This window comes from Chelonoidis abingdonii, chromosome 11 (assembly GCF_003597395.2).
Source record: "Chelonoidis abingdonii isolate Lonesome George chromosome 11, CheloAbing_2.0, whole genome shotgun sequence".
Taxonomy (NCBI): Eukaryota; Metazoa; Chordata; order Testudines; family Testudinidae; genus Chelonoidis; species Chelonoidis abingdonii.
The window spans coordinates 46,960,789-46,974,067 of record NC_133779.1 but is presented as its reverse complement, the minus strand read 5'-3'; the positions used below and the strand labels follow the sequence as shown (position 1 = coordinate 46,974,067).

The following is a 13,279-nucleotide window of genomic DNA, read 5'->3' as shown; positions in this document are numbered from 1 at the left end:
CCTGCATTGTGTGGGGTCAATTACAGAGTTGTAGCATTTCGCACCCACTTTGCCCTGGTGGAAAAGACTTCACGTGGCGCAGGGCAGTGGCAAAACAGGCCTTGGGGAGGAGGCAGGGAAAGAGAGAGAGAGAGAGAGAGTGTATATTATTCCCCCTCCCACACACAAAATTTAATAAAGACAAGTGCAAAGCACTACACTTAGGAAGGAAAAAATCAAATGCACAACTACAAAAGGGGGAATATCTGGCCAGACAGCAGCAGTGCTAAGAAGGATCTGGGAGTTGCAGCAGATCACAAACTGAATATGAATCAACAGTGTGATGCAGTTGCAAAAAGGCTAATTAACGGGAGTGCGGTATGAAAGACCCAGGAGGGAACTGTCCTGTTCTACTAACGGTCATAAGGAAAGCCTGTCAGGGAATGGGTTGTTTCCAAGAGGGGTCTTCTAGACGCGATGCTGTTCGACATGGTCATCAGTGATCTGGAAGTAAGCAGAAAGTTACTGCTGATAACATCTGTCAATGACAAACACTGGCAGAGACATGTCAGTTGGAGCACTGTGTCTAGTTCTAAGAGCCACTTTAGGAAAGATTCAGACAAACTGGAGAGAGACTGGTGGAGAGCAACAAAAACGATAGGTCAAGTTTTCTAAACCTTTTAAAGGTTTAAAAAAATGGGGTATGGTTAGTCTTAAGAAAAGAAGACTGAAGGGGGACCTGATAGTCTTCAAATATGTTAAGGGGTGTCATAGAGAGGACAGTGATCAATGGCTCTCCATGGCCATTAGCGGTAGGACAAGAAGTAGAGAGCTTCATCTGTAGCAAGTTAGATATTAAGAAAATGTTTCTAGCTCTAAGGGTGGTTAAGCTCTGGAGCAGGCTTCCAAGGGAGGTTGTGGAATCTCCACCACTGGAGGTTTTTAAGAGCAGGTTACACAAATCCCTTTTAGGGCTGGCCTAGGTATCCTTGGTCCTTCCTCAGAGCAGGTGGATGGACTAGAGGACATCTTGAGGTCCCTTCCAGGCCTACATTTCTCAGACTGCCTCAGCAGAGAGAGGCCACCGCTATTAAAATGCAGTGTTGATTCAGTTCAGCCAGCCCCTCTCTCGCTGGTTACTGATGTGCTCTGCATTTAAAATAGGGAAGGTCTATTCAAAAATAAGATGCCATTACTCCAAACCGAAGCCACGACCCTAAACTAATGCTCTTCCTTTTATCACAAGCATAATCACTTATTATGCTCCATGACCAGGGAATATTAATTTGATAAGGAAGCAACACCCTTTAGAGGAACAGCACACCTCAGGATCAAGGTCTAAAGGAGGTGCACGATCCCGTAGCCTTCCGGAAATGACACAGAAGAGCCATCAACCCCCATCCCGATTCACTCTCCACCTCGAAGATGCTGGTGCAATTATGTGCTGTCTCCTCCACTTCGCAAAGACACCGTTAGGTATCAGTTTCCACAGGACAGTGTGGTAATGGGAGCAGGTTCACACCACACTGCTACAATGCCCATGTTTAGAGAAACCAGCTGAGCTTGAGCTGCAGATGCACTGACACAGATACTATGGTGATCGGCGCCTCAAGCCTCGTCTACACAGGGAAATAAACCAGCGTAATTCCAGTACAATTTAGGTATTCTGGAGCATCTCCCTGTGTGGACACACTTATTCTGGAATAAAAGCCACTTTCACTCTGGAACAGTGTGTCCACACAGGGAGTTGTTCTGGAATAGATAGGTCAGTCAGTTTCTATCATGTAGACAAGACAAGAGCTTAGTTTAGATAAAAGCAGCAGAGGACAATCTGGCTATTAAAAACAAAAAGAGCTGAAAAACGTGAAGTCCAGTGTTTGCATTTATGCAGCACAAGTTAAGAGTAACTTCGTCTCATGCGTCAGAGCACGAGCTGACTGCAATAGAGGGAAAAATCAGCAAGGCTGGATTGGTCAGGTGCCTTAACCAACAACCTCACACTCCTAAGCATCATATATTGGCTACCGACAGAGGCTGCAGGGACCATGGTTTTAATTAGACAGAGCAAAGCCTAGATTCCCAAGCTATGGCTAGGTCTATGCTGGAAATTTATACCAGCGCAGCTACTTCAGTCAGGGGTATGAAAAAACACACTCCTGACTAATACAGCCTTTCTGACCAAACTCCCAGCGTGGACACAGATGTTGAAGGAAGAGAACTTCTGCTTGGGGAGGAGGTGTTCCTATGCCGTCAAAAAACCAACTTCCATCAGCACAGGCTGTCTCTGCAAGATGGGGTTATCATCTCCGTTGTGTAGACGTACTCTATTTATTGCTAGCTTTCTCGATGGTTTTTTCGGTTTATCAGAAATTTACATAAAGAAAGTGGTTTTCCCCAGCAAATACCTGCTCTCTCCCCACAACACACACACACTCTCTCTCAGCAGGAAAACAAGAACCTTGCATCAGGATAACGCAACCAGCATCTGCCTGGTTTGTTTATTTTGAAAAGTGAGAATTTAGGGTTGATGAAAGCGCCCAGAACGACAGCTCTGGAGGCAAAAATGCACTCTTTCTCGCTCAGTAACAAGGATGTCCAGCTACTGCCAGCGTAGCGACGGGCTTGTGTGGCTACTGGGAAGGAGGAAGAGACCCACTGAACATTCTGCACAGGGGGGATGTTCACCACTCACCTGGGCTACAGTCAAATCAGCCACCTAGAGGTTAAAGTCCCCATAGCCCAGTAACCATCAACAGCAAACCTGGACAGAACATAGGACTCCTGGGGTTCTAGTCCCACCTCTGACAGGGACGTACATGATGTAGAGGTTAAAGAGGTGTACGCTTTTTACAAGAGATCTCCTTTGGACTGCTGGATCGGGGTCACTGGGAGGTGTGTTCCCCAGTATCAACTGTACACCTGCTGTGAAAAATGCCAGATTCCAACAGCAGCACAATCAGCTGCTGAGCTGCTGGTCCATTTCTGCTTGAATCTCCTAGGCTACGAAGGCAAGACCCTCCAACCAAAGCCAAGAGTGGAAGCAAGTTGATGGTGCCTAGATTCCACTGTCATGGGCACATTAGAAGTGTCCAGATCAGGGCCCTCGGCCCTCGACGGAAGTTCAGGCCTGCCAGAGATCTTCCCAATGGGCACAACATCACAGAATCCAGCCACAACAACAAAAAGATGAGGAGCTGCTCCAGTGTGTGTCAAATCTTCTAAGGCCATATTTACAACACCCGGTCCCAGCTTCTTCCATGGGAGAGGGAAAAGGAAACCTTGTTCTCTGCAGAAGGCACGCCGAGAAGGAGGAGTTTCCACGCCCAGAACTCGCTGGTATGAATGAAGCAGGCTCATTCTTACGAGACAATGCTGTGCCAATGTCACACCCACATGGCTGTCACCCAGAAGTGGGAAGCGATACCGTAACACAGACGATAAAGAACCGGCTAACTAGGGATTCCAGCGGGTGATGCGAGGCCAGCACCAGCAGAACAGGGAAACGACTCACTGCAATCTGATATCCCGAGCGTCTCTCCATGCCATGCCGTGAACAATCTGCCTCTGTCCCTCAATTACTCACAGAAGTTATTTCATTTTTTGGGCACAATGTGCTGAGACAGAAGGTTCATTCTAAGCGGCTGCCAATACAGGGTCCTCCCAACTGTGCATGCCAGGGTGTGGAAGCTGGCACTCCAATCCGCTGCAGCAGGAACAAACTCTGATCTATTCTGACCCAATGCATTAAAGCCAAAACGGGTAAAATTAAAAAACAGCTCACCAAGACTTCTGGCTCATGTCTCTGTCATTAGACCCAAAGGACAAGAATAATCAATGCACATCTTCAACCTCAGAGCCACTAAATATGGCTGCAGAGCAGGATTTATTTAGTACCCTGGGTGAAGGTACCTTGTCTCTCATGGTTTCGGTACAACATCTTACAAGAGACAATTCCCACACTCAGGGCATCAAACTCTGCCACTTTCCATCCAAGGACCTTTACCAACTGGTCCCCATGACCCTGCTGCAAGGCACTGATCTCCCCAAAACCAAGGAGAGGCACAAGTGCCTGAGGCCACCACGTTAGAGACAGGTTTTGATCCAAGCAGCACTCAGATCAGTAGGCCACATCGGGAGAGAGAAATAAGACGATCTACAGGGGAGAAATACAACTTTTGCTGATGGAAAGGCAGTGTGGCCGAAGGGACTGAGAACTGGCCTGGGACCCAGGAGACCTGGGTCTGTTCTGGACTGTGCCAGTGGCCTGCTGGGTGACCTTAGGCAAATCACAGCCTCTCTCCGTGCCTCAGTTTCCCCCACAGTTAAATGAGGATGGTGATACTGACCTTTGCAAAGTGCGTTGAGATCTGCTGGTGAACTGCACTACATAAGAGCTAGGGTAATATCGTCATCATCCCAGTGCTAACTGTGGCCTGGAGAAGAAACAGAAACTTACACGTATTTAAAAGGTAAGAGGTTCTGTGGAGTACAGAATAGAGGGCCCAAATCAAGGCCAAACAAAGGAACTACCTGCCACCAGAAAGGTTAATTAGCAAGCAAAAACCTTAATAGGGCCTTGATCTTCCACTGAGCAGGCCTCTCTGGGCCCAATAAAGCACCACTGACCTGTCCAAAACTGAAATACCATCCCACCCCGATAGCCCTTCTGCTGGGATTCCTGATCAAATTCACACACCACGCAATTATTCTGTACTGGTCTTTAATGAGATTCTGCCCAGGACTTTGCCAGCTCAGCATAGCACCAATATCTATATGCACCAAAAAGACAGCCAGCTCTGGGGTGGAGGGCAGCAATTCCCTGGTAGAGAGCACGACAGTGGCAGTAGGCAGGACCAATCCCATTCTCCTACAAAAGAATCACCTTTGCATCCCTCTCACACCTGGGCGTGTGGGGGAAAGAGTCCAGATCTTGTTTTATTAACGTCTCCTACGCTGTAGCCAGCGGGGAGCTGAATTCCTCGACCTTGTAAGGATGAAGAGCTGAGAGGACCCAGGCACGGATTTGAACCCATGATTCCATGGAGACGGATGCGTAGTTTGCTGAGCCACCCCCTCCAATGCTTGTCTGATACAGACAGTTAATCTGATTTGCGGCGCTGGAGCAGAAGTGGGCCACTTCCTGTGGAGATTTAACTAGTAAAATTGCAGAGTGCTTTGCAGACATCACAGCCGATTATTTTGCTTTCATTAGCCTTCAAGGAACTGAAACCTGCAGAGGATAAAAGGGCAGGACTCTTTCCCTCCTCCTTATCCCCCTACTGACAGCCCATCATCATGGCCACGCAGTACAGCTGCATTTCAGCCCTATCCCTCCCCAACTGAGACCCGAAGAAACTGCAAACTCATCGGGGCATAAAGCTTCCTGACAAGCTCATTACGTGACAAGCAAAAGGTATTTGAACAGCAGAGGAACAAACCTTGTTATTTCTCTCTTCTATATTTGGCCACACTTTCCTTTCCCTGTAATGAAGGAGCCATCGCTGTTTAGGGCAGTAGATTTTGCAACTCTACAATACAACCCAGTCTCAAGGCAGCAGCTTTACCTAGCGGTTTGCATAGGAGGCTGGGTTAGGACTCCTGGGTTCTATTTCCAATTCCAAGAGGGAGTGCGACCTAGTGGCTATGGATCAAGGTTTCTGTTTCTATCTGGGTTCTGTTTGCGAGCCCCACTATATGGCGTGGAGCCAAGGGGTTTCCTCATTTGTCTGATCTCCACCACCTAAGGACAGTTAACCCAAACCGACCTTCGGAAAGTGCTTTGAGATCCCTAGACGAGAAACGCTGTGCAAGGATTATCATGCAATACGGTAACCCCCAGCTCTGAAGGAAAAGGCTTACCCCAGAACCTGTGCTATCAATGCGTCACTTGCCCCCTGCACCAGCCCACGCCAGCAGGGCACAGACAGCATCATGCCCCCCTCGCCACCAGTGCCCTACTGGCACCGAGAAGGATGGGCCATTAGCAAGGGATGCCACACTATGCTCTGAGTGTCTCTAGCCTCTGTTTGCTGGGAGTGGATGACAGGGGACGAATCACTCAATGATTACGTGTTCTGTTCACTCCATCTGAAGCACCTGGCATTGGCCGCTGTCGGAAGACAGGCTAGCTGGACCATTGGTCTGACCCAGTATGAGCAACAGGCAGCCAGCCGCTCTGTAATCACTCTCCTTTAACTCCCTAGGCATGCTGCGCCCCGTGCACCCCAGCTGGGCAGAACACGCACCTGTCAATGTTCTTTTTGTACAGCGCCTAGCGTGCTGGAGTCCCGGTCCACGTCTAGGGCTCCCAAGCACTACAGCAGTACAAACCACCAATATCCAGGGGCAGGCAGGAGATGCCAGAGGAAGGACTAGAAAACGGCATCTCAGGCAGGTGACCGTCCAGCTGAGCTAGAGGGGTATTTCCACTAGCTCGCTTCAGTAGGCGTGCCGCCCTTGGGTGCTACACTGATGTTGCGTTTTTCACGCCAGCTATGCACTACTGGAACTGGAGCTGTTTGCAGGGCACAGGGCGGAAGCCCAGCAGCATCCAGGCCGCCATGCAACTGGAAGAGGAGACATTAACAAGGTTTGCAACAACCCCTGCAAAGCAGACAGAACGGAGGTTTTTATGGTCTTGGCTAGAGAGTCCTACAGAGTAAACTATAGTGCTGTACCTGAGAGCAACCCTGTGCCTGATCCACAAGGGACAGGAGCCTGGTACAGCCCCTCCTAGAGTCCTTTCACTCTTTGGCTCAAGCTGTAACAGCTCTGGAGACACCCAGTTCAATCCCCGGTGTGTCGGCCATCACATAAGCAGGGTCTCTTCCAGGATTCAAACTGCTGCAGGCCCCAGAGGCTTGGGATGAACTTCTTTCGATCAGAGGAAGAATGTAACAGGCTGGCCAGTGCACATTACATCAGCAGGGACAAACCAAACAAACTAACCTTCCCAGGGGCCGATACAAATGCTAGGAATGTCTGATAGCCTCCTGTGGCCTGGAGTGAAAACCTCAGACCACCTGCTACCCACAGCTACTGGGAAGGGTTCTGGGATGCCTACCCAGGTGCTGTCCGTGCTCCTCTCTCAGAAGCCTCTGGCCACTGGGGCCTCTGCTGTTGGGAACAAAAAGGCACCCTGACGCATGCCCCAATGTCAGAGCTTGCTGTGGCAAAGCGCCACAGGTGAATCTGGAATATGGGCACAGAAGCCATCAGGGACACGTAAAAAGGACTGGAATGGCGTCTGCAAGGCATCCACTGTTTTCTCCTATCATTCCCCACTTCCGCGGTATCTTGGCTCCGGTGGGGATTGAGGGAGAGGGAGGCTCCCACTATTCTACTCCATTTTGGGGTCCTTTGTCCTCTACCCCATAAACAGCTGCAGGGTGTTTTCCTGCAACCCCCAGCCTCCCACACATCCCTCAGCAGCAGCAAGAAGCCAGCGGGACTTTTGGAGATGCGGCCGCTGCCCAATGGGTCCCAATCCCAGCTGTGCACCGTACCGCTTTCCTGCCAATCACACAGCTCCTTCGGAAAGCTCTGGGCATCAGCAGAGGCGCAGGGGCAGCCTGCATGCAGACTCAAACAGCCCGGCCCAGGGTCGCAGCTGCAAGGCTGTATCATCATAACCAGGAGTGCTAGGAGCTCCAATGACAGCTGAAATCCTGCAGACACAGAGTTCTGGGCCCACCACAGCCAAGAAAGGTTTTAATTTCTAGGTGGTTTAGATGCTTCAAACTGTCAGCGTAACGCCCCCAGCCAGCCCCTCTGGCTTGCCCACAGTATTATCTGACCTGGGGATGGGGTCCCACCTCTGGCTGTGATTTCATTTGCCTGCAGGAACTTGGCTACTATGGCAATGAAAGCAAGAGAAATATCAGTAAGTAAATGAATCACCAGGCCCCAACTTATCAGGGTTTAATACCTGCCTAATCAAAATCTGTATTTGTTCTAATACAGGAGTAGCTCAGCTTGAACGGCCAGAGAAAGACCATTGCTGTTTGCACAGCCAACACTGCTCAGGGAAAAGTAAAGCTACCAGCCCAAAGCCAGTTGCTACCAAAGGCAGGTGTCAGAGACACCAGTGCTGCAGCGTGCTTAATACAAGCCACTTCAAATCCTAGCAGGGACAGTGCTGTAGGCGCCGCGAAGGTCCTGTGGCACTTTTCATAAGGGGTTTGTTCTTCGCCTCTAACCATTGGCTGTTAACATCCTCCACCCTAGAGGTGGATGCATTTCAGCATGAAGCTAACACTCCAAACCCAGAGGTCTGGTCAACACGTAGAAGTTAGATCGACCTAGCTACGGCTGTCATGGGTTCAGAAAGTTCACGTTCCTGACTGCCGATCTAACCCCCAGTGTGGACACGGCCATGTAGACAGAAGAATTCTTCTTTCCGCCTAACTACCACCGACCAACGGGGTGGATTACCTACATCGACCGAAAACCCCTTCTGGCCCCTGTAAGAAGCATCTACACTACAGCAGTTTAGCTGCAGCACCTACAGTGTAGGCGTGACCTTACCTAGCTGGAGTAGTGCTTGCTACTGAGTGGGACTACTTGCAGTAGTAAACACTGCACCTGCTAGGGGGAACATGCAGGCCTAGCCTGTAACTTCTAGGCACAGTGGGGTTCCTCAGAGGATGCAAAGTTTATTTTTAAAAACGCACCATACTATTCATTATCATCAACTTTTAGAAAACGTGTGAGAGATTTAAACTCCATGGATCAGCTCCCGCTTGGGTGGCCCTGAGAAATCTGAGAGTGCGTTGATAAAAATCCTCTGAGCAGCACAGAAAGGGATAGGACCAAAAACTAAATAAAAATACAACTCAAGCATGCAGCATGCACTAAAATACCTGCTTTATCTCATCTCTTTCCACACTGGAGAATATTCAACCATTGACAGCGGTGAAAGGAGAATATTGCAGTCCAGGAAAGAATTGGTGCAATGTTTTCTGCATGGACTTTTGTTTGAGGAAGAGATGGTGGTGGTGGGGTAACCTTCCAGCTCTTCTCTCCCCTCTGTTTCAATCCAATGGCCTTCCCCAGCCCCCAGCAAGGATGGCACTGTCCCAATCCATTACCACCACCCCACTACAGCAGCCAGCCTCACTGCCTACACCCTACCTGCCACCTGGGTTATCTACACCCCCCAACATCACTTGGCAGATTGCAACAACCTTCCTCCAGGCACCAGAGACCATGCTAAACGGGTCACGTCTGCAGTAAAGACTCCCATTAACTTCCAGTGGGGGCCTTGCCTGCGTGAGGACTGCAGGATCAGGTACTGACCTGGTGCATGAGAGAGGGAGGGCATTTCCTCTTCCAGGGGAGCTTATCTAGGTAATTTACCAAGTGACCACACAGTCTGCAGAGGAACCTGGGTACCATACATGGAATAACGCTCATCCTAAACTAGGCCCAGCCACAACCCACTGCAGTCTGCATAGGAGATGGAAACAGAGGAAGCTGGAGGATCAGTGGGGGAGGAGGGGTTGACCCAGCCAGGGAGCAACTCGTGTACTGAGAGTAAAATTATTTAGAAGCATTTTTGTGTAGAAAAACCACATACCCAATTCCCGCTGTGGACAAACAAACAAGGCATTCCCCCAGCCTGCAAATCCTCACAGCCCACATACCAATTCTCTCTCTCATATACACACACACACACACATATATATTCAGGCACAAAAAACACCCCAAACACAATTTGTGAAGCAGCACTAGTAGCCCCCAACAATCCCCCCATTTGCATCACACTCAAACTAGCAAAGTAGCCAGTTTGCTCAATTCAAAACAAGCCCTGCCCAGAAAAATGAATCAAAATCCCAAAGAAGCATTACTAAATTTGATATTCAATCACAAGCATTAAGAGGACAAAAAAATAAATAACCCAACACACACATACCTGTCTAGTGCAGTCTGTGGAGGCCTCACACTCATGATTCTTCTTGTCTTCTTCGCTGATCCAAAAATCCAGGAATCTCTGTTTTCTTGACTGCCTTTATAATTTTAAAATCACACCCTCCCAGAAAAAAAAAAATTCCAGAAGAGGAAAACAGATCAAGATCCTGGAAGCTGCAGGTCCATCTTGAGCTGGAGTCTGAACATAGTCCTTTTTTTCCTTTTCTTTTTTTTAATTTTTCCCCTCCTGTTTTCTTCTGAAAAAAACTAAAACACACACTCGCCTTTTTATTACGCCCAAAAATAGTCTTTTCAAGATTACAGATGCTGTTAAAAAAATGTAAAAGGAAACAAAGCAGTTTTTCTTCAAAATATTCAAGTCTTAACTGCAAAACACAGATAAAAAAACATCCTTATAATCCAGTTTTAACAGCTGTTCTTCTGTTTGCAGGGCAGAGACCAAAAAAAAAAAAAATCCCTAGCCTAGTACTTGAAAAACTGTAGCAGAAAAAAAAAAAATACCAGAAGCTCAGATTCTTCCACAAATTGGCACTTCTTTTAGAGTAACAGCTCGGCCTTTCCTTGCTATCATTGAAAAATAAATAATCAATAAAAATCATACAATAATATGTACACTGTTTCTGAGTCCAGTTCAACCCTTAAAAAATTAAATAAAAAAAATTCCTAGTTTTTTAACCCCCCAAACTGCATTTTAAGGTTCTTAAACTTGACACAAATCGGTTTCTTCCTTTAAAAAAAAAACCAAACGAACCCTGAAAATCAAATACCAGCTCATGCAAACCCAGCTTACGAAAGCAAAAAATCCACAGGCTCCCTGCAAATAAACAGCAGTTCTTGTCTGGTCCTCAACAGACTCCCCAGTTTCCACCTTTGCAGGCCTAATGACCCCTTTCTTGAACTCTGCCTCTGAACCCCAAGATCTTTTCCCTTGCAGCGTAAAATGCACCAGTCCCTGCAACCCCCCCTCTGCACGAAATGGAGATTCTTTCCTTCTTTATTTCTCTTCCTCCCTTCTCCCATCCGCTTCCCTGCCTCTCTCTGCTCCTGCTCTGGCTGAGTCCTTCAGTGGGAAAAAGAGGAAAAAATAATGCACCAATTCTTGCTATTAGCTTGCTGCAAATCTGCTTTGAAAGGTCCCTGTCTATCCCTGCGTCCCGCCTCCTGCTTTCTCCCTTCTCACTGCGAGAAGGGGCAGGGAGGGGGGCACCCCAGGGAAAAGCTGGAATGAGCAGAGCGGGGCTCCGTGCATCCCCGCTGGGGGAAGGGACGTTCTCCCTCCGGCTCCTGCGCTCCCCAGCCCCCGGCTGCCCCAGCCCCGTCCCCTGGGCTGGGAACCTGCCCAGGGAGCGGCCTAGCTGCGGCTCTCGAGCCCCGGCCTTTCCCAGCCCAGCCTCCCCCAGCTCCAGTGGCGCCCGCCCTCTCCCACAGGAGAAGGAAGGGGGGGCCCCGGGGGGAGCTCAGGCTGCTGCGGGAGGAGGGGAAGGAGCTGCCTGGTATCCTGCCCCCCCAGCTACTCCCTCCTGCTGCTGCTGAGCGGGCACAGCCCCCCCTTCCCTGGGGTGCCAGAGGGACCCCCACCCTCAGCCCCCCCAGCTCATCCCTCCTCCTGCTGCTGCTGAGCGGGCACAGCCCCCCCTTCCCTGGGGTGCCACAGAGACCCCCACCCTCAGCCCCCCCAGAGGGGTCTTAGGGTGGGGAGTGGAACACGCGGTTCCCCGGGTCCAGCTGACACGCCTCCGTTGGTCGGGGCGGACTCTCTTCTGCCGCCCAGGAGATTGGCATGGAGGAATACAACGGCTCACTCCATGGGAATGCAGAGAGCACGAGCTTGGGGTGAAGCCCAGGGGTTTCTGCCAGCTCCCGGGACAAGCCAGAGCCTAGGGAGACACTGAGCCATGAGGACGGAGAGAGTAAGAGTGAGTCCGCTGCCCCAATCTCTTCAATCAGCCTGGAGGTGCGTGACAGAAGCGCCTAGCGGCCCAGCGGAACAGATTCAGGGTCCATGTTTCTCTGACTCTACCCCAGGCCTCGATATAGAGCGAAGGTGTCTCCGTGCAAGAGCTTGGGCACGAGGTACTGAGGGGGGATCCCACTGCTGCCTGCACGACCCTGGGAGGGTGGGAAGTGTGAGTCTGCTGCTGTTGGGCAGGAAGGGGGGAGGCAGCTGGAGTCACCAGCCCCCAGGCCCTGGGGTAGGACAGCAGCTGGGCTTGGGAGGCCCGTCGGATAAGGGCTCACGGGTGGACTAGGCTACTCACTCGTGCTGGACTTCACGCTTCTGTGTGGGCCACCAGGGTTATCCTCAGGATGAGGGTTTGTACAGGGAATGGGTCCCAGGCGGACTCCAGGTGAACAGAACCCCTCAAACCGTGGGTCATGCTGGGCAATCTGAGTCTACAGAGGCTGGAAACCTCCCCGCTCCCCATCACGATCACCTGTGGGAGTCCAGGCAGATCTGGAGCTGGGAACCTCCCGCTCCTTCCCTGTCCCCTCTCTGGGGGCGTTTCGCTCTCCCAGACGCTCAGAACGAGTGGGGTGTCTGTGATGCACTGCTCTGCTGGGACTCACATACAAAAAACCCCCCGTCTGCCCGCCGGTCTCTGTTTGGCAGAGGCACCCTGCCTGCGCCCCCCATCTCCCAGAGCGTCCTCGTTCCCAGTGCAGCGCTTGGGAGTCGTGGGAGTCGGTGCAGGCTGAGACCGGGGACGGGCCCCTGGGTGGAATTCTGAGCTGAATGTAAGTGAGTGATCACAGAGGGCTCAAGGCTGGTGCTGAAGCGTCTGCTGTGGGCTGAGAGAAGCAAGCTGCAGGATCCCCTCAGTTGTTTTCCTAAGGGCTCAAGCCAATAGCAGTAGGCTCCGGAGAAGGACCCCTGCCGTTTCACCGAGCATGAATTGAGTGCCATGGGATCTGGGCTAGGCCAACGGCTGGAATGTCGTGACAATTCCGACTCTCCATGACAGAGGAAACGGAGTAGAGGGAGGCCCAAATGAGTCCCAGGATTGGTGTCCATGTCTTCTTACACTTTCAGCACAGCCGCTCCTAGCCGCAGAGACTCCCTGTAACATCCCCTCAGCACAGCATCGTAGTGCGTGCTAACTCCTGCCTCCTCTTCGGTCCCAGTCCAGCATCCGCCTCGCTCCTCGCCCGACCCACTACTGTGCCCCCAAGCAGAGTGGCACTTCATTGCCTCTCCCCCTCATCCCCCCCCTGCCACCCCTATGCCCAGACACCCACTAATGGCGGGCAGGGGACAGAGTGTGATTTTTTTTACAGGGGTCAGGTATGATTTTTCTGGAAAGTCCATGGCAATGGTGTGTGGAGCAAAGCGCCTCCACGGTTTCCTGCAGTGGACCTAAATCCTGGCTTA

At 50.7% G+C, this 13,279-nt stretch overlaps 1 protein-coding gene across 11 annotated transcripts in view; it reads right to left on the bottom strand.

Moving 5' to 3' along the window:
• Positions 1-11,081, bottom strand: part of ARHGEF11 (Rho guanine nucleotide exchange factor 11) — a 76,565-nt gene extending 65,484 nt beyond the window's left edge. For all 11 annotated transcript variants that reach the window (XM_075071057.1, XM_075071064.1, XM_075071061.1 and 8 more), the window contains exon 1: positions 9,893-11,081. In XM_075071057.1, the coding sequence (XP_074927158.1) occupies positions 9,893-9,927 (35 nt within the window). In that variant the 5' untranslated portion in view covers positions 9,928-11,081. The remainder of the gene's footprint in view (positions 1-9,892) is intronic.
• Positions 11,082-13,279: the final 2,198 nt, after the last annotated feature.